Genomic DNA, 21,854 nt, shown 5'->3' on the forward strand with positions numbered 1-21,854 from the left:
CTTTCTTTGTTCTTCACGACTCAAAAAGTGCTGTTTTGGATTTTCTGGTTACTATAGGAGTGGATGGTGGCCTACTTTTCAAGCTTCAAAAGGACGTAAAAGTGTCAAACAAAACTCTACTTGACTTGTTCCTTATGTTTTAAGTGTCTTGAATGCATATAAAAGGGTTTGGTGAAAAACAAAGTAAAAATAAATCCATTATTTAATTAAAGTCTTGACCTCTCTTGTTTGTGCCTGAATTGTTGTTTATAAAAGCAGATTTTCACTTTTAAAAAATGTGTAACAACTGGACCAACAGGGATATCTACAACAAGTAGAGGAGTATATCTTCAGGACACTTAAAATATATTATATAACAACTTTTTTTATATAACTTTTGGGTCATTTTGAAGCTTACATGGTTTTCTGCTTACTATGGGAGTCGCCTCAGTGATGATCCACTCCCATTGTATACAAAAGCTATCCAAAAACATCACTTTTTCAAAACCAGCACTTCGGAAGGTCTACTTAAAAACAAAGAAAGACATTGTGGATTCAAATGACATAAGGCTGAATAAAAAATGACAAAGTTTTTGTTTTGGGGTAAACTATCCCTTTAACTAGTTAAATGAGTCATTCTTTAAAAAACAGTATCAGATTTGGTTATAGTGGTTTGTTCAGAACTAAATGATTATGTCCTGTTGTTGCATACAACAAAGAGACACAAACACAAAACTCAAGATTCACTCCAGATAGGAGACTGCTGATTTTTATTAGTGACAGCATTTAGTACAGAACAAAAACATGTTAGATAGTGGTGGCGTTTGTGACCATCTTGACTGGCCAAACCACAATTTTCAACTTCTTTTTGCTGAGAAAGCACATGAAACACAAACTTCCAATTTATTTTCTCCTTTTCAGAGATGAACTGGTACATTGGAGGCAAAGTCTTGAGTGTACAGTAAAATTGATCTTCACTTAAATAACTTGTCGCCCAACTACTTATTACAAGTACCTATAATCTTTAAATTGTACCGATGACCCATACTGACTTAAAATGCACTACAGCAAACTTAAAGTTACACAATACATCAACTCTATCAATGCCTCACATATCTCCAGGTGCTATAAGCTATAGTTTATTTCTTAGTAGGGGTGGGAGATCTCAAGGATCTCGGTGGGGTGGGGGATCTCATGGATCTTGGCGGGGTGGGAGATTTGGAAGCTGGAGCTGGAGTTGGGGATTTAGTTTGAGGAGTCGGGGTCTTAGGTGGCTGTGGAGTGGGCGTAGCCGGCTTGGGGGTAGCAGCGGGCTTGGACATCTGTCCGAGTTTAGGCTCAGGAGGTTCATCACCTTGTCTGTAGACGCTGACCGTGATCTCCACGAATTCACCTCCGTACTTGTTCCGTACGTTGATGCTGTATTTTCCAGAATCTTCCATGGTCACGGAGTTGATGGTGAGGCTGGCGAATCTGCCACCCTCAAAGTTGACCTTGTAGCGGTCGTCGGACACAACTTCCTGCTCGTTCTTAAACCAGGTGACCTCTGGATTGGGATCACCCCATACTGTACAGGTTAGACTGAGGCTCTGTAGAGGTGAGAGGTCGTTAGGGTTCACCATGTGCCCATAAACAACATACATTGGGGCTGTGTCCAAAATAGCCCGAAATTTGGCACGGTCCTAAGTAGGGGCTAGCTGTGAGTGTACATTGGTTGTACACTTATTATTGTGGTGCATTAAATGAGTGCACTCAGTAATGTCCACTATGATTTTGACACTACTGTGCACTATTTAAGGGTATAGGGGGCTATTTCTGACACCGCCTGGGAATAAGAAATATCAGATAAATAAATCTTACCTTCTTCTCCATAATAGTGGCAACATCTGGCAGGCCACCTACCACTCTGCCACGATCTACAGAGGGGTTAATATAATTGATTTAGGTACGATTTCTAACTTTCCACAAACATTAATGTTAATAGTACCAAATTTGGGATCTCTGGCATCTAAATATGCATCATACAGATTTAATGAGAATATTTTCAGTGTACCGTGCGTAGGCTACACCTCAATGCATTAGTATGCGGGTAAAGTATGCATGAATACTGAATAAGACTCTCATTTATGATTGAATAGTAAAATTTGATTCTTTGTAATACTCACTCTTCTCAGCAAAGGCAGCAGCCCTGTTAAAAAAAGAGGAAAGTTTTAATAATCTGATTTTCAATTAATGTCTGACTGTGTTTACAAGTATTGATGTAATGAAAAATATCTTACTTAAGTCTTTGGAACTCTGCATAGGCCTCAGTGTATGCTGTTAAAATAAAATAAAATAAATAAGTAATACAGTATATTTTACTATGAAGTATTTTTCTCTGATTCATTTATCAGTTCAATTTTCACTTGCCTTGTCCAGAAAGGTCAAATGTACGAGAGTGTGATGTTTTCCCATCATGGATCTCAATGCTGTATTGACCCTTTTCCTTATCTGAGGGATCACAGATCTGCATCCACGCCATTTCAGACGTTCCTCCAATTCTCATCTTCTCCGAGGAAGAGATCTTACTTCCTCTACAGCACAAGATAACAAAAACACTCACATTGACCATCCACACATTGATGCATTTTACAACAAGCTTACATTCTCATAAACAGTTAACATTTGATTTTAATATTCTGAGTCAGAAATAAATGTCTGGTCGGTCCCATCTTATGTGTACCTATGATACCAGCTGGTTTTCATCTCTTCGGTGTAGTACTTCATGTAACATTGCAGTCTGATACCCTCTGGTGTGCACTGCAGAACCAGATCAGATGCAGAGGAACCAGCAACAAAACATTTGAAATGACTGCAAATGTAGCATACATATTAAATAGACATATAAGAATTCAGGGAGGTAGATGGTCTTATATTGTTTGCAATAGAGTAAACATACCAGCAACACTGGCAATGGCATTGATGATGTCTTCAAACACTGCAAAACAAAGGATTCATTTAATACTCAAGTATAATTAAGATACGGCTGCAGCAGGCGCAATGATATTACGCACTGACCGAAAATAGTCCCCTTGGTTAATTCAATAGCAGGGGACTATTTTCGGGTAGTGCGTAATATCATTATGCATGCTGGAGCCATGTTACAGCAGCAAAGGTTTTGATTATTACGCCAGAATAAGAGTATAGTTCCTAGCCATATTGGCCTAGAAAATCGCTAAACTTAAAAAAATTTTTGTCAGTCTTAGTACACGATGTAACAACAGAAGAGTCAAGTTTTAAATAGGAAAATCTCAAAACTCTTTGGTTATTTTTGAGCACAATGCTAAATGGTCTAATCAGATTCAATGGATTATGCTAAGCTATGCTAAAAGTGGTACCGTCAGACAGGAGATCAGCTGAATGGATTCCAAAACTGTAAAAATCAAATGTTTTACTCTAGGGGAGCTGGAAAATGAGCATTTTTCAAAAGAAGTGAAGTGTCCCTTTAAGGAAAATACCTTTGCCAGAAATTTCATAGACAGAAGTATCTTTTCCACGATTATCAGCCAGCACAGCTTTGTAAGTTCCCTGGTCTTTCCTTGAGAACTGTTTAACATACCAAAAACAAAGAAATGAAATATTAAGATCTCTTAATTAAAACAACAAAGTATCTGAATGTTTCATAAGCTTTTTTTGGAGAGTTGGTTATCATACCATAGGGATAGGAAGGGCACAAGATCCAGACATAGGGTTGGGTTTAACATCAAGAGTAATTTCTTCCTCTTCTTTAAACCAGGCAAATGTTGTCTCTTTCTTCACGTTGGCCACCTAAAATGGAAGCAAATGTCAGGTTTGGTATAACAGTCCATTCATAACTATTTACTCTGCAGTATAATTAGAATTAAAAGACACCAGTAGTTATTTGCACTACTGGGCATGCCTGAATTTTAAAGAGTCATCTACCCACATACTTTGGAGTAAATTGATAAAAAATCTCTTATTTTACAGAACACTTGTGCTCAACAAAAACATTTTTATGATGCAGTTTTGGACCCACCATCGGGTCTGCAGAGTTTGAGGGGTTAAAAACCATGCATAACTGAAATCTCTACCATCTATAGCGCCTAAGGAATGATTTAGTTTAGGGTTGTTTTTACCTTGCTAACAAGCATAACTGTGCAGTCATCCGTCACATGGAAAGTCAGGTACTCTGAGAAGTGAGGACCTGATAATACAGAATAATGTTAAAGTGTAATAATGCAAAGTAAAATCTTCATATATATATGTTCTGTATATGTTTTCTGTATAAATCCGACAAATAAATAAATAAATATATATATAATATTTATATATAATAATTATTTGTCGGATTTATACAGAAAACATATACAGAACATAAGTTAAAATTGTTATTGAATTAAAATTGGTATTTACTTATAATCTTGTCCTTCACAAACCTTGTTTTCGGATGTGCTCTCTTCTCTGGAACTCAGCTTCCTTCAAGGCAACTTTGAATGCTAACATTTAAAAAACACAGAACATTCGGTCACAACGTTTTTTATACAGCAACCCCAAAAATAGCACCAGGCAGACTGTCAGGTCCTTACCATCTCCTACAAGAACCAGTGAACTCTGACTCTTGGCCTTGCCATCATGGATCTGAACGGTGTAAGTGCCTTCATTGGCCCTGGTGAAGTGCTCAATGGTCATCTGGATGATTCCAGTAGAGACATCATGGCTGGTTTTATAACCCTCAGCGCATAAGTTAACACATATTATTACACGGCACCTCATTGCAATGCTAGATTTTGCAGGTTTGTCATGCCCAGATAACAACCACTCAAAACTAATATCACACGCTAACCCGGATGCTGCAAATCATTTTGACAGGTACAGTTTATTTCTTACACAAAATTAAATATAAATATGTCTTAATAAACTATATAAGATTATTTTTTATAAATGAGTAAATCAAATAGCGTATTAATGACATTTGATCGTTTTGTCTTATATTAAAACCGAAAGTAAAGGCTTTTGGTTTGCATTCGTTAAAAATGAGCAAATAAAATATTTTAATTCATTGTCGGGGCTTATTTGATACCTGGCTGCCTCTACATTATCACTTATTTAACTAAACAGTATTTGAAGTGTGTCTGACATGTTTTCTTGTAAATAAGCATTTTTTCACTGTTTTGTTTAGGTTCAGTAATTTCACTTTAATTGCAAAAAAGGTAATTGAAATGCCTTATATTTACAAATGTCTTTCGCTGTGAAACCCTCTAAATATACTTCTAAAAAAATCTCCAGTCACTCATCACTGTCCATTCTGAATAAAAATAAATGCACTTAGAGGACTTTGCTAAAAAATCATTGTGGTGTGGCTTGAGACAGTGTACAAAGGTAAATGTCTTCAAAACTGGGTGGGTCTTGTCCCACCCAAATATAATGGTTCCAACGCCCATGGGCATTGGGGCTGTACCTCAGCGCTCGAGATGGCCTTATCATTGAAGATGAACCTGTAGCTTGCAGCAGAAGACAACTTCTTGGCCTGCACCCAAAAACGCACAACACCCTTCTCCAAAATCTCATAGTTCAGCTCCGTCTTCAGTGGAACAACTGATGAAAACAAACATGTTACAGGTAAATCGTCTAGATTCTCATAAAACTATAGCCAAAAACACAGTAATAAACAAATAAATAATCTACAGGTGACTTACTGGGGTGTCTGATGTTGTAGCTCAACTCGCGCATTTTTTTGAGTTCTGAAAAAGGAAACATATTTGTGTTTGTCAAACAATAAATGTGGCTGAAAACGAACTGAAATATTTACACCCTAATCACTGACCATCTTCATTGAGTGTGTAACTGGATGAAACTCCATCAGTATCAGACACCGCCACAGAGTAGGTGCCCAGATCTTCTTTCTCAGCGTTTATAAATGTAAGCTTTGAGCTAGGGAGAACATATTGCAGCTGCTTAATTAACAACATTTTGGTACAGAACTTCAATAATGTATAGAAATAGTAGAGCCAATGAAAAGCAAAATAACATGTAGCTTAGTTGGTAGAGCATTTCATTAGTAGCGTAAAGATCATAGGCATGAATCCCAGCATTAATGAATACTCTGAATGCACTGTAGGTTGCGTTGGATAAATATAACATACTGTCTTCCAGAAGATGTGATAGAGACTCTGGTTGATTCAGCGATTTCTTTGTAGGACTTTGACCAGGTGAACTTGGAGTTCTCAGAAGCCTCACAAGCTTCAAAATTCAAGAAAATGTCTCCGGTCTCTTCATCTACACCACATACGATTTCCTTTGTACCTTAAAATCACACAAGAAACATAATGAAACAAACACTCGATACTAGACATGCATTAAAGTAATAGCGCAGATTTTAATATGCCAATCGAACGTTCGTATAATAAACTTTAAATAGACAAATGTATTTTCTCAACAAACAAAAAAAGTATATGAAATAAAGGTCATAAATGCATCTGTTTGATAATAATGCAATATTGCTGTGTGTACTGCTGTATGCCATTGTAGTTACCTGGCAATGCTTTTGCACATATAGGATCTGACAATTCTGAAGCTTTTCCAACACCTTTAGCATTTATTGCCCGCACTTTAAACACGTAGGTTTCTCCAGTCTCTAGTCCAGTAACCTATAATGGATAAACATTTGCATATTTATTTCACATTTGTTATGAGGTGGGGGCTTAAAATTGTATTAAAATCGCTTTATGTAACAGCTTGTTTAAATGCAAAACACAGAGGTGTCATACCCTCAGGTAACAGTGTCCAACTGGCTCAGCATTCACTGTGACAAAATCTGCTGATCCCTTCTTTGCCATGTCCACATAGTATCCAGTGACGTGACTCTCACCGGAGTACACGGGAGCCTTCCATTGTATCAGGAGAGAGGTATCACGCACCTCCCAAAAACTGAGGTCATATGCTGGACCTGACAACAATGAGAGGAATAATTCAGTAATGACCTGCATTAAAGAGTAAATATTAACCTAATGGTTTTTAATGGAGAATTTTATCCGTTTATGAGAATTTGCAAATACTGGTGATCTAGTAATCTAGTAATTTATAATTATAATTTATATCAATTAAAGGCGGAGTCCATGATGTTTGAAAGCCAATGTTGATATTTGAAATCACCTAAACAAACACGCCCCTACCCCAATAGAATCTGGACCTTCTGTTGATAGACCCGCCCCACACATACGCAACCCGGCATTTGATTTGATTTCATTGGCTATAAGTGTGTTTTGGTAGTCGGCCCGTCTCCTTTTCCAATGCGTTTTTCAAACATCCTGGACTCCGCCTTTAATAATTGATATATAAAGTTAGGTCCCCTGGTCAAAGTTTACTTCATTAATTTAACAATGGACACATTTCTTGTGTACGGAAATGCAATATAACATACATAACTATATTACCAGTTGTGTATAAACAACCTACAAAATGAACGGTATTGTTTTTATTACCTTAAAATTAACCGTTTTTATCTACAATACATCCATTTACATGGAAGTCGCCATTTTTAGCCGCCATGTTTCTACAGTAGCCCTAAACAGACAAAGGTCCTGTCCCAAATGATGCACTTGGCCTTAAATTGCATGTGCTCGCTTAGTCTACGAGTCTGTAGGATGTCCGATCTGTCATTTTTATGCTCCGAAGTGTGCTCACCAGCGCCCCTTTGCACCCTTAATGCCGACTTCGGTGAAGCCCACACTGCAGCAGGCTTCACCCATTTTACCAACCCAGAAGTCCTTGTAAAAAAGCAATCAGACAACTTATGGGAGGAGTTCACACTGATGGGCAACTTCTCTTCCTATTTCCGGTGTGACGCTTGAGTCTGTCCCAAAATACGACTCAGGTGCACCCTCGTGGACTCGCTTCAAGGGTCCCTAAAATCTGCACTACATAATGTCATCAAAGTGTGGACTCTGAGAAAGTCCATAATCCGGAGTGTGCCATTTGGTACAGGGCCATTTCGTCCCTACATTGTCTCAGACGATGACATGGGCTGTTCTCAATTCCAAGAACGCAAAGAACGGACTTGTGAGAATTGAGATGTGTGCAATCTTCCTGTTGGTCACCTGACCTCCGCCATTGTTTTGCCGCAATGACTTCTGGGGCGCAAGTCTGCAGTCGATGCATCCTCGATGTCAAGAACACATCCGAGTATTTTCATGTGTCCTCTGCACTTGCATTCTTGAGAATTAAAATTGAACTTCAACGGTTAATGATTACGTAGAGCGAGAACACAAAGACGTAAGATCACTGAAGAACGCATATTGAGAAACAGCCATGTTTGTCCTGGGATGGCTACCATAGCTTCACTATGCGTTTCAAAAGGGAAGGGGTGAGCTGTGGACTGAGCCTCTAGATAGTCTGACCACTAGATGCCGCTAAAAATCTTCACATTGGACTATTAAATGTTTTGCTTGAAAAATGTACTTGTGCTATCTTAAGGATCCTTACAAAGTTTTTGTTAAACCTATTCAAGTAGTGTAAATTAATTAAAATACTGACCAGGTTCAGGCATTGTCCAGGCCTCGCAGGCAAAATGCTTGCTGGGATCAGATGGCATGCCAACTCCAGCCAAATTAGCAGCCTGAACTTTAAACTCATAGAAAAGTCCACTAGTCAGATTCTCCACCTGGATCCGAATGTGCAATACACACCAATACAAGAAACACAAACATAACATATTACTTAAGGGGCATTTTTTAATCCAGTCACCCATATTCCTTATATAAAGTATATTTAATAATGTGCACTATTGAAGGGTGCAGACTGTACCTTGTAGATCCTTTGGGTGGCTGGGCTGGAGCTGACCTCATTCCAGAGGACTGATCCTGCTTCACGCTTGTCCAGGTAATAAGATGTGATCCTGGATCCTCCTGTGTGTTTGGGACGTTTCCAGGCCAGAGTCATGGAAGATCCATCACAGTTCACCAGACAAATGCCGTATGGGGCAGAGGGAGTAGCTGATTAGGAAAGAGAAACAAAGATTTAGTGAGGATGCCTGTGCATGTATAGAGACTGGCACTGAGAGCCATTGTGGGTGAAATACCAATCAGGTGCGTGATTTAATCATTTATCATAAGAGCAAGATCACTTAGTGTTTATATACAGTAAAATATAAAATTGGAGTGGTCAGGTGTAGTTAGTATGCTTAAATTCACAAACAGGCAAGATATTTAACGTGTCTAACATCTCTAAGGTGATCCTTGCATTGCAGTGGATATCTGTAGATTAAAAAATAGCTACATTTATTGTTTTTTTGGTGTGCAGATAAGGAATGGATGTGCTATGTTACTTTATAATATGAAAATATGTCACATACATACCGTAATCCACTGCCCCCTCTGTATAAAATAACATAAGTGTTTATGCATTGTACATCTTAAGAAACTAACAAAACCATTTTAGGATCACATTACACTCACTGTTCATTTCTTAAAAACCTTCCTATTATGAAACCCTTTTGGTTTAAAAATAAATCATCATGGGGATTAAAGGAACACGCCCAGATTTTGGGAATTTAGCTTATTCACCTTATTCCCCAGAGTTAGATAAGTCCATACATACCTGTTTCATCTCTGTGCGTGCTGGAACTCGGTCTGACGCAGCCCCCGCTAGCTTAGCTTAGCACAAAGACTGGAAGTGAATGGCTCCAGCTAGCAAACTGCTCCCAATAAGTGACAAAATAACACGAACATTTTCCTATTGATGTGTCGTGATTTGTATAGTCACACCGTGTACAAATAACAAGGTGATATGAGACACAGCTATCCTCCAACATTACACACACTGGGAACCACACTCTCCGAAGACGAAGCACCGCCACCTGGGCAGAACGACTTGCACAACTCTGACCTAACTCTCTGCATCTCACCAGGGGTCTGGTGCAAAGCAAATCCCTCCGCCCAAGTAGCAGCGCCTCGTCCTCCGAGAACACAGTTCCCAGCATGCACACTGTCAAAAGATGGCTGTGTCGCGTTATTTTGTCACTTATTGGGAGCAGTTTGCTAGCTGGAGCCATTCACTTAAAGTCTTTGTGCTAAGCTAAGCTAGCAGGGGCTCCGTCAGACAGAGCCACAGCACGCACGGAGATGAGAAAGGCATGCATGGATCCATCCAACCCTGGGGGATTATCTAACTCTGGTGTTCCTTTAAGGGTATTTTCATAACCTTTGCTTTAGCGTTGATACTGCATGCACACCAGTAGGTGTCAGTATATAGTCTAAGACCACTGGGTAGTAGGCATGAATACTGTAATTAAGGATAATCACTCTACAATAATGAAGTCATCTCTCATATGTACAAAGCCATCATTTAGTACTCTACTCTGTCATACTCTGCTATAACTTTTTATAAAGACATCCTAGTGATTAAGTTATTTATATAATCCAATGATGTCTAGTACATAGTAAGTGCAGCATCGATGAAGAGTGAATCAGATTCCTGTGACTCCTCGCTCAATCCATAAGCATTCACGGCTTGAACACGGAACACATAGGTATCACCTGGGACCAAACCATGGACCACAAACCTAACAAATACAGAATTACAGAAATTCAGACCCAGTGTAAACTTGACTCCCTGCGTCCCAATCTGCATACTATTCATCCTAAATAGTATTTGAAATTACAATTAGTATGTCCCAATTCCCAAATCATAGTATGTTAAAATGAGTATCCATAAAATTCCAGAATGGTCTACTGTTTTAGGTAAAAACTCGAGGTGTAGATCCATGGACACTCAAACAGGTCCACAATTTTAGAGCGTAGTATAAGTAGGCAAACTGGGATGCAGGTTTAGTCTCTGTACACATGTGTGTATGTTTTACCTTGTGTGTTTGTATGGCCTGTGGTTACAAGGGAACCAGACCTTGGATCCGACCACAGAGGCATCCACATAGTAACCCACAAGGTTGTTGAGGTGTTTTGGGGGCTCCCACTGCACGAAAGCAGAAGTTTTGGTGTTTCTGGAAGCGATCACCCGTCCCGGGGCAGAAGGGACACCTGCATAAACCAAGAAACACACTGTGAAAAAGCAATGTTAAAAGCTTTTGGAGGCTGCCCAGCTGAAAGTGAACATGTTATGGTGGACGGACTATAAGAAGTGGAACTGCAACAAATAAATGCACACATCTGGGTGTGAAACACGGGGTGAAGAAGTCAAACAGCAACAGGGTGTGGAAGTACTTGTGGAGAGACAGCACTCAGGAAGTAGATGTTCAGCAAGACGTGATTTCTCATTTAAAAAGCAAAATCCAGTTTGTGGTAAAGTGTGGTACATACATACCAATGTTCTGCACAATGCCTGCAAAATACAATACGGTATAGCATTTGAACATCTAAAGATCTTGATGACCTTCTGGACACTTGCAGGTGAGTTTACATATTTTGGAATCTGAGAGTAAAACAACCACAACATGTCCAGTTATAGCCTTCTTACCATCAGGATCCACTTTTTGGATGGGAGCTGTAGGCTCTGACGGCTCACTTGAGCCATACTTGTTGACAGTGATTACACGGAAATGGTAAAATGTCCCGTCCTCCATTTCATAAACAGGGTAACGGGGAGAGCGTAGCTGGACCGCAGTGTTGACTGTCTGCCAGAGGTGACTGTCACCTACACACTAAGCCGTGGAGAGTCATAGACGGCCATTATAAAGATACACAGAGGAGAGCCATTATTTATGCTGTCTGACAGTTTAGATGCTGCCAAAAAATGAATTATGCGATAAGCAGTATATTTACAATATTTACAAAAATGTCTTTTTAGAAACATATGATGAGTAGCTAAATCAGATTGTTTTAGTAAGTTTAGTTTTTTTATGCATTTAAATAGCAATTTCCCAAAACAATATAGCCTATAGTATAACGGGAAGTTTTTGACTAATGGTTATTTTAAATCAAAGTAGGATATTGTATATTTGATGTTACATTTTTATTATGGTAAATTTCCAATATTTTTTTATATAGGACTATTCAGTAATGTAGTTATGGCTTATTTTAGCTTTTATCAAATAAAAAAGTGCACACACACCTTCTCAACGAGGTACCACACTGGTGCCCGTCCACGAGGGCTCGGTGGTGTCCAGCTCAAAACAATGTATGTTTTGTTTATTTCTGAAGCATGCACATTGATGGGTGGATCTGGTATTGTAAAATACACTAAACAGGAATGAACCAAGTATTTGTTTACTGAAAATTTTACATTTAATATCATCTAAAAATACACTCTTATTTGAAGTGGGTTAGTAACTTGTGCTGAGACAACATAATTTGGTTCCTATTCTTTAATCATTAAAGGGGACATATCATGAAAATCAGACTTTTTCCATGTTTAAGTGCTATAATTGGGTGCCCAGGGCTTCTATCAACCTAGAAAATAAGAACGAAGTAACTTAGTTTTGGTAAACCATTCTCTGCGAGCATGTGAAAAAACATAGGTCATTGCTCCCCTTGTGATGTCAGAAGGGGATAATACCGCCCCTTAATCTGCACTATCAAACCACGGCACTGCCATTTAGTGCAGAGATCAACTCATTTGCATTTAAAAGGACACATGTGTACTTTGGGGACACAAAATATTTATTTTAAATTTTAAAAAAGTCTTGTGAAATGTCCCCTTTAAGATCAAACATATATATATTTAATGTATCAGGAAGCACTGGTGATGATGTTAAAATATCAAAGAGGTTTCCAAAAAAAGAGAAAAAATTCATCACAAGACAGGATTCATCCATATCAAACAACCCCAGTTTTTTGTGAATATTATGAGTAAAGGGAATCAATTTGGGCCAAATATTCAATTTGTCACAACCTGGCAATTATGTTTTATATGATACATTCCATTAAAGAACACATTTTCAAAATATAATTTCTAAATGACATTTATGTGGATTACATTTATCTAATAAATTGCATCACTGCTGGTTAAATTCACTCTGAAGAACAGGTTTTATATTCACTCCCAGATTAAATGTGGCGATGACAACTACAACTTTAGAGGAAAACAGATCATTGTGAAATAAGTGGAAAACTGTTAGATGGTTAACCAGTTCACACTTAGCAATTTTTTTTTTAAATGTTGAGTTATTATCAACCCAGCGTTGGGCTTAAAAGAGACTAACCCTACGCGTTTGGTTGCAATTTAACCAATGCTAGGTTATTTAACCCAAATTGCTGAATCTGAAAAAAAAATTTTTTACACTATATGCATACAAGATAAAAATGTAAAAAACATGTTAAACATTTATCTGCCCCATAACGATGACAGAAAAAACATGTAAAACCCTGACTGATCCACATGGTATCTACACTTAATAAATAAAAACGGAGTTATTAAATGTTTCAACTCAATTAAAAGTAATTTAAAAGCTACGTTAGCATGCAGGATTTAAATAATGGAGAGAAATAAATGTTAATGTCTCAGTGAAGTATTAAATGTGATGTACCTCCTTGTTGTTCATCCTGTCGAATCGCAATGTCATATTTCCCTTCGATATTAACCACTGTTTCAATACATAAAGATAATACGGTACTTTGCCATCAGCCTGGTAGATCAGTTTGAACATGAAACACTGGACTTTCAATACAGATCAATTCTTCAACAATATTTTAAAATTGGTTAAAGGATGCCAGTCCCTATGGAAGACCACCAATGGCTTTAGAAGTGTAACTTTTTTATTAAATTGGTTGGTTGTTTGTTATACTGTGGTCCTGTATCTGCACATGGTGTCTTTATCTAAAAGGTAATCCTGTAGCTCAACATGGTACTTGCAAAACCAGGCTCATAGGTTTACTTCCCACACTGTCAGAAAAAAATGGTCTCTAGCTGTCACTGGGAAAAAAAACTTTCAAAAAGTACGCCGTATTTGCACCTAATGAGGGCATTTTAGTACCTCAGAGATACATATTGGTACCAAATGAATACATACCTGTGCCTAAATTGTACATATTAGGACATTTTAAAAGCTTGAGACCATTTTCTTCTGACGGTGCAAGAACCACACTTTGCATAAAGTAAGTGTCAATAATGAAAGATTTTAACACTACCTTGCACATCGCTCTCCACTTCTCCAGTGGTCACACCAGTGGACATCCTGGAGGCCAGACTGATGCCGGCTTTGTTCACAGCTCTCACCCTGAAGTGATAGGATTCACCTTCGATCAGGCCATGGACGGGGAGCTTACACACATTCACGGGAGAGTTATTGCACTGCACCCAGTCTTTAGTTCCAGACTTACGTCTACCAAAAAAACACAAAAGATGCAGGCGTTACAAATCACAATGCTATATAAAATTAAATATTTTAAATATGCCAGTGTTTCTATTTGTATATGTTAGCATATTTCATGACATAAAAGATAATTATTTGGTCATACAAAAGTTTAAAGGGGTGTTTAACCTGTCCACAAAGTATCCAGTGATAGCAGCCTCATGGGTGGTGTTTGGAGGTTTCCAGGAGACCATGGCATAGTCAGCATTGACATCAGTGACAATGACATCCATGGGAGCTCCAGGGGCCCCGGTCACTGCGGGAGGGGCATCTTTAAAAAAAGACAGACATACATGTCGGATTGTACTGTGAAGTGAATTAACATTTACTTTTCCTACAGCAATTCACCTATGGTGCTTCACAATGCCATAGAACCGTTTTTGCCTGTATGGCTACTTAAAGAACCCCTTCTTTGGAGAATCATAAATGGCATCACTGTGAATAACACCTTTACTTTAAAGATATTTTAATGGCCATTGTGTGCTACAATAAATCACCCATCCATTCATCACTGGAAAATGTCACAAACCTTTAACAAATAGGTAAGCGCTATGTTCAGTGGTTCCATCCTTGGTCCAAATGCGAATGGTATACAGACCCTCATCATCCTTGTTCAGATGGGAAAATGTGAGCTTGGCAATCCCTCCACCAATAGACATCTCAAACCACCTGGATGGTGTGAGCAAGGTATCTACATATACACATGCACAGTGTTAGGGAGCAGGTCGATGTGCTTGAGAACGAGTCCAGTATCTGTTCAACATCTTTAATGGTTTGTTTAAAGGGGCAACATGTTATCATCTCTGTACCACATGACCTCTGGTGGGAGGTTTGGCAGGTCAGGCACCACCACCATGGTGCACATCAGACTGAGAGACTCTCCCTCTCTACCGAACGTCACTCCAAACTTGTTCACCAGAGTCACGTCAAGTTTACTGGGATGAAGGCCGCTGAGCAGAGGAACTGCAGGAAATGAAATGAAACTCAGCTCCCTTCTATTTAGGTCATTTTTATAGTAGAATATTTGAAAAGCTCAGATGTAAGAGGCGCTAAATGCCACCTACTTCAAAAATGTGATAATGGTACTGGCCGACTGCTTTCAGCATGTCGTATTATACGTTAATTAAATACTTTCACTTCAAATCTGCTTAACCCAAGTCTTGGGCCATTCAGAAATACTGCTTTTTGACAGAATTCATTAAATGCCACAACGATTTTTTAGCAAAGTCCTCTAATTGCACTGAATAAGAATTGGATGAAATGGTGCATACGTCAGGGAGAAAGAGTTTTCAACCCGGTTAGAGGAGGTTTACCAAATTTATTAGGATATTGACCAAACTTTTTAAGAATTGTACCCTTTTCAGTTACTGGAGAAGGAGAAGTGGACTAAGAGGGTTTTGCAGCGAAAGGCAGTCAAATTTGTTAAATACCAATTAAATGACTTTTTGTGAAAGTGACATTTGTGAAAATAAGGCATTTCAATTACTGACTATTAACCTTTCATTGCTATTAAAGTGAAATTAATTATAAATATAAAAAAATTTGTCATCCATATGTTTGTCATCCATGATATCCTGATATCAATTTAATTTTTTGACATCTATTTGAATTTTTAATTATTTTACAAATGACACTATATCATTGGAAAGTCCTTCAATAATAGTCTCAGACTTCCAGACCCCATCGTATCTAAGATACTGGCAACTCAAGGAGGTGTTTACCACACTGCCTTATGTTTACAAGAACAAATAAACCCCGGGAAAAAATACAACATTGTTTCCATGTCTTATCAAGACTGGAATGAAGCAGGATATTTATAACGTATGATCTCAAGAAAGGTCCTTCAGTTCTGGGTGTCAGCCAAACATTGAACCTCCAACTTACCTAGTCCAGGCAGATAGGCAAGCTCTCCTCCCCCATGTGCTCCTAAATTGAAAACAGACAAGATTATGAAAAATCTTAGTAGCAGAAAGTGGAGAAAGTGACATAGATATAAAAAACAGAACCATGACACTTACTCCTGATACAGACAGCGGCCTTTGAGATGGCTTTTCCATAGGGATTGGTAGCCACAGCACTGTACACTCCAGAATCATTCACTGTACACCTACACAAAAGCACAAACATCAGCTGTTTCAAAGCAAGATGATTCATAGATCTCATTGCCATAAATTGTGCTGCAGTATGTATGCATAAAATAATAGGAAGTTCAATATGAACAATATGAAACACATTTTTCATCAAATGCTTCCAATGCCAAAGCTATCCAAATGTATAGCTCTATAGTCTTATACTGCAATCCAACAATTGACTTAAAAATCTGTGTTTTGTGTCTTTAGCAGAATTTGAGGAAAAAAATTTGAGACAACATTGAAACAACATCTCTTTTGTGAGAGTACAAGGAGTGGGAAGACTTGATCTCTTTGTTTCTCACACCTCTTTAAAGAACAATGTGGTACGAATGGAAAAGGGACGTCTGCGTCCATAACATGATCTCACATTGCAGAAGTGTGCTGGGCTGAGGTCTCAGACACGCCATGTTCTTGAAGAAGAGGGTGAGAATAGAGCAAAGAAATGTGACCTTAAGCCCGTCAAGACTATTTTAGAGCCACTGGCTTCCTTTGCAATGCATGAGAACTGTTTGTCCAAACTAAAGAAAACTCTTGACATACTTTTTGTTTTTTAATTCTGGCACAACAGGAAACAAATCTTTATATATTGAGTGTCTAGCTAAAATAAATAGTGACCACTGTAATGGACATCTTTGAATGGTGCTGCCTTTATGGCGGCTATGAGTCTTGATAGCATCGGGCGTTGAAGGATCAAATGACGCATAGCTAAGCAGAGCCGTACCAACAGCTGAGACTTCTTCAAGACAAACCTCACTGGGACTAAATAGGAAAGTGTCGCTCCCAAAAGTCCTACATTCACTTTCACTGGCCGTTGAGACTGGGTCTAGACGTTGGTTTGAGATTTAAGGGACAGTTCACACCAAAATGAAAATAACTCTGTAATGACTGACCTATCTTAAACCAGATTACCTTCCTCTGTGGAGGACAAACTTAAAATGTCTCTTTGATAAAATGTACTTTAATGAAACAGATAGGGGACAGCCTGCCCTTTTACATTTAGCACAAATCATCACAGTCACAGGGCTGTTATGTGCATTGATGTTTAAATGTAATATTAATTTAAACAAGAACAGGGGTACCCAAAACACGCTCCTGAAGGGCCGGTGTCCAGCAAAGTTTAGCTCCAACTTGCCTAAGCATACCTGCCTGGAAGTTTCTAGTATGTTTTAGCTGCATTCAAACTAGCAGCATCTAGGAGTAGCAGAGCGACGTAATCTCATTCATTTCAATGGAAGCTTGCCGACATCCGGTGTCACGATCAACAGTGACCATTGGCGACCGATGAGGCATGTCCAGTCGCGACAAAGGTGAGAAAATTTTAACTTTATGCAAATGATGAGCAACTTTCTGGAGTGACTACCAATGTGAGTGAAGCAGTGGAGTTTACGTCATCCGTCTTTCATCAGTTACTGGAGTTCGTTTTTTGACAACCAGATTAAGAAACACCTCCGAGTTGGGCGACCCTATGTGTGTGTAGTTTTGTTGAAGTGTAGGATTGTTTGTGGTCATACCTGCTAATAATCAAACTATGAACCCCATATTTGTTCTCAATCTTGTATTTTCCAGGGACACTCAGAGGATCAACGGCAACATCATTCCTATACCTGCCAACAAAGAGACATAACACTTATTTAAAACACACTAATAAAAGAACCAGGATGCAACAGTGACAGAATAAACAAATAAAACAATAGCGAGAGTTCAGTTTGTTCAGAGCTGTTTATGTTGTGGGTCAACCTGGAAGGTTCCTTCATCATGGGTACTAGAATTTGCTAATGGTTTTTGAAGCATTGGGTACAAAATATGTCTTAAAAGTAAACCTTTTAGTTCTCAAACCTATTAGAAATGTTTGAAGAAAAAATGTAAATGCTCTTACACGTTTTAGGACTACAAATGTGATGCACACTCTTGGTTATGTTAATGCACTTAAAATGGCTGAATTTATCGTCATGATAGACCAGTGTTACTCAAAATAAATATTTATTACAATTTAAGAATTTAAAACGGAAACTCAAACCATTTGACAATAGGGACCGGTTTGCCAGACACAGTGCAGAACAACTTGACCGGGGTCTTCTCCCATACAGTGTGAGCTCTCAGACTGACCAAAAAGTCTGGTGCTCTGGGAACCTCAGGAAGAACCTCTTTCCAGATTGGCATCATTGCCCTAACCTCTTTAAACACAGGTAGACACGGACAAACATTTTAGCACTGTTTTATTTTTGATAATGTGAACCTTTCACTGTAATATAACCTCATCGCATTCAAGCAGCTCTTTTTAAGGACAAAACTGCTGTTCACCTCTTTAGTAATCTCAATGTTTTCCACTTGCTCATGTGTTTCCACTTTCATTCTGTGCAGCTCTTGCTGGATTTGAACCAGGTTTCTTTCAAAATGAGTCGCCACTCTCTGATACTCCTCCATGCCCTCAGGAGCCCTACACAGATACACATTTACATACACAAGGTAAAAATAAAATTTCTTTCATATACATTGTGTAATATTTCATATATTAAGTTTAAAATGAAAGTATTTGGTACTGTTATGGTATTGTGACATAATCAGGTCAAGTTTCTGTATGTCTCAACGTGCCAAATCACAAGTATTAAAATCTCATTCAAACAGGCCTAGAATACAGTGATGGTATCATTTTTGTCATCTGTAAATATGGAAAAGGCCTTCAGGTTTTCTCTTACACTGCTCAAAATAGCTCGCTGAACTGTAATAGATGCAGTAACCAATGAAATCTCACCTCTCCCTAAAGGTTGGCACCGTGTAGGCTTGTTCTTCCATAGCCTCAGTGGCCTGGACCTGTTCCTTTATCACTGATTGACAGCTGGAACACCTTGAATAATGTCACATTACATTGTTTATTTCATATTGCATGCAAAGTTACATTATTTTTAATGTGGTATTTGTTATGCTAACAGATTACTAGAACATGTTACTAAACAAATGCAATTTGTTTTATTTTGCAACGCCAGCAAAGCTAAAGACCGACTAGCTGAAAACTATCAATCAATACTTTTGTTCTTATTGTTCATAAAGTGATTTTAATACCAATTTAGTGGTTATTACAATTGAAAGAATCCATGGCAAAGTGATTAATGCAATGAAATTATTGCATCAGTGCACCTGCATGGTCTTAGCTTGGTTAAAGCAGTCTATTCATGCTTGTTAACCTAAAGTAAAACAGATAGTAGTACCAACACCAGTAATGACATATTACACAATGACTATTTACAAGGCACACTAGCATTTCTATTACACCTTTTTAAAAATATTTAATAATGTCCTTGTCAGGGTTTCAAACCATCTTTTGGTCTACCAGTCACCTGACCTTTGTTCTTTAGTGATGCAACAATATGAGCAGAATCAGCTTATTTTGTTAGCTGCTATTAGCTGTTTGTGTTTAGGGATGGATCTTCTGGCCTGCCGAAGCCTCTAAACCAAGCTCACGCCAAACTGTCGGCATAGTTAGCCAGTCCAAAAACCAATACCTGTATGAGTGCTCAACAACATGTTTTGAGCTTTGCTGTTTCCTTTGCTTCTGCCGAAAAAGAGTTACGGCCCTCGTAGGCATTTCGGGAACACTCTGAAAAAGCAAACCTAATGGCCACACCAAGGCCCATTGGGTATTTTAATCTGACCACCACTTTAAACATTTGTACTGGATAAAATGTACAGTCCTATATCTTTTTAACTGTGAGTTATCATTTGAATAAATGATAAATCACAATAACAAATGATGGAAAGAATGTCTGCCTATAAATAAACACACTGTAAAAAAATCTCTAGAAATTACAGTATTACTGGGTATTACTGGCAACAAGCTGCCAGTAACTTACTGTAGATTTTACATTTATGTTATTTATTGGCAACAGTTTGTTCAAAGTTAAATGAACATGAAACATTTTCAGTCTTTATCTTCTACAGAAAGTTACTGGCAACCAGCTGCATAATAACAGCAATTTTTTTACAGTGCAGTAAATAATAAAACTGCCTGTGTCCATGTCAAGCATCATTTATGTCATAAAAGATAATATGAAATAATAAATAAAATTATGGCATCAATATGGTGATTTAATGATTCAAACAAGTACACTAGTAACTAAGTCTTAAACACTTTTGCTTCTTGTAAAAATGTAATTCACACTCTTAAGAAATGGTGCTAAATAGTACTAAAAGCTCATAATCATAAGAACCATTTTTAGTGCCACAGTGCACCTATATAACACCTCTGTAGAACCATAAGTGGTGCTAAATGAGAATAATGACTATAGAACCACTAATGGTTCAACATGGCACAATATGGTTCTACACAGGTGATGTTTAGCACTAAAAATGGTTCCCCTATGGTTAAAAGCCAGTGAACCACTTTTAGTGCTATTTAGCAGTATTTTTAGAGTGTACAGAATAAAAACAAAAACTCCCACCCAAAATAAACCAGCTGAGATTTCAAATTTCAAATACAATATAATCCTAAGGTGATTCTTCTAATAAAAAAAATTATAACTGTAAAACAGCACCATTGCTTCTCTACATTCCAACCCATCAGCAGCACCCAGGAGCTTAAATGCATCACATTACAGTGAAAGTGCAAGGCTGACCCCTGAATAACTTACAGACACAAACACACACATCTTAATGGCACAAAAATCCTAGCAGGAAATAAATTGAGCTAAAGCATATAAACAAAGTCACTTAGATTTGACCTTTGACCCACATGTACTGGGATGGGCTGATCAGATCGAATATGAGAACAAACAAACAAACTCAAGGAGTTTCTGCAAATTTAAATTAACTCAGACATAACCCAATAATACACAGAAAATGCATATAACTACCATCAAATAGATCAAATTATTACAAATAAATAATACAGTACTTTTAAATCTATCATAAACATTTAGAAAATATCTCAATGGTAATTTTAATATCAGCGCTGGGTGTGGACAGCCTTTCCCTCGAGATTCATTACTATTTCTTGACATATCTTAAGAAAACGTTCAATTGACAGAGAAATATGCCCAATTTAAACATCTGGGATGCAGAGGTTACCCGAAACAGATTTGTAAACAGAATAATAAAATATATCTGTTCTTACCCCAAGAGAAAAGAAGAGCTTTGAGTGTTGGAGGAGAAGGCTGAGAGCAGTCGCAAAGCTCTTGCTGATGGAACAAAAATAATGTGCTCACTTAGGGAATGCCTCACTCAGCCTCCCCATGTAAGGATACTCTTAAGACTATATATAGCATTTACCTCAATTTTCAGACCCATTTTACCGATTGAACGACTAGAAGACAAACAGACAAAATAGGGTTTTATTTATTGTTTTGACATTGAGACAAAAATGTAAATTTGAATTGAGATTTATTTAGATATACGACATATAGAAGTTTGCATTGAGAGGTACTGTACAAACAGTACTTTACCTGGAATCA

At 38.0% G+C, this 21,854-nt stretch overlaps 1 protein-coding gene across 1 annotated transcript; it reads right to left on the reverse strand.

Moving 5' to 3' along the window:
• Positions 1-715: 715 nt before the first annotated feature.
• Positions 716-21,581, reverse strand: myom2a (myomesin 2a). The gene is made up of 38 exons (XM_073875953.1): positions 21,518-21,581; positions 19,911-20,019; positions 19,163-19,255; positions 18,712-18,847; positions 18,428-18,582; positions 17,922-18,014; positions 16,297-16,385; positions 16,163-16,204; positions 15,074-15,241; positions 14,808-14,966; positions 14,408-14,549; positions 14,055-14,248; positions 13,454-13,510; positions 12,040-12,167; positions 11,446-11,629; positions 11,293-11,310; positions 10,835-11,009; positions 10,413-10,537; positions 8,782-8,966; positions 8,512-8,638; positions 6,747-6,925; positions 6,512-6,626; positions 6,123-6,282; positions 5,804-5,910; positions 5,676-5,720; positions 5,438-5,574; positions 4,566-4,710; positions 4,416-4,475; positions 4,116-4,183; positions 3,673-3,786; positions 3,477-3,564; positions 2,916-2,956; positions 2,702-2,805; positions 2,389-2,552; positions 2,259-2,295; positions 2,145-2,167; positions 1,840-1,895; positions 716-1,568 (listed from the first exon to the last, which is right to left on the reverse strand). Exons 2-38 carry the CDS (start codon positions 19,991-19,993, stop codon positions 1,119-1,121), a joined length of 4,446 nt encoding a protein of 1,481 aa, XP_073732054.1. The 5' UTR covers positions 19,994-20,019; positions 21,518-21,581; the 3' UTR covers positions 716-1,118.
• Between the last annotated feature and the right edge of the window lie 273 nt (positions 21,582-21,854).

This window comes from Misgurnus anguillicaudatus, chromosome 14 (genome assembly GCF_027580225.2).
Source record: "Misgurnus anguillicaudatus chromosome 14, ASM2758022v2, whole genome shotgun sequence".
Taxonomy (NCBI): domain Eukaryota; kingdom Metazoa; phylum Chordata; class Actinopteri; order Cypriniformes; family Cobitidae; genus Misgurnus; species Misgurnus anguillicaudatus.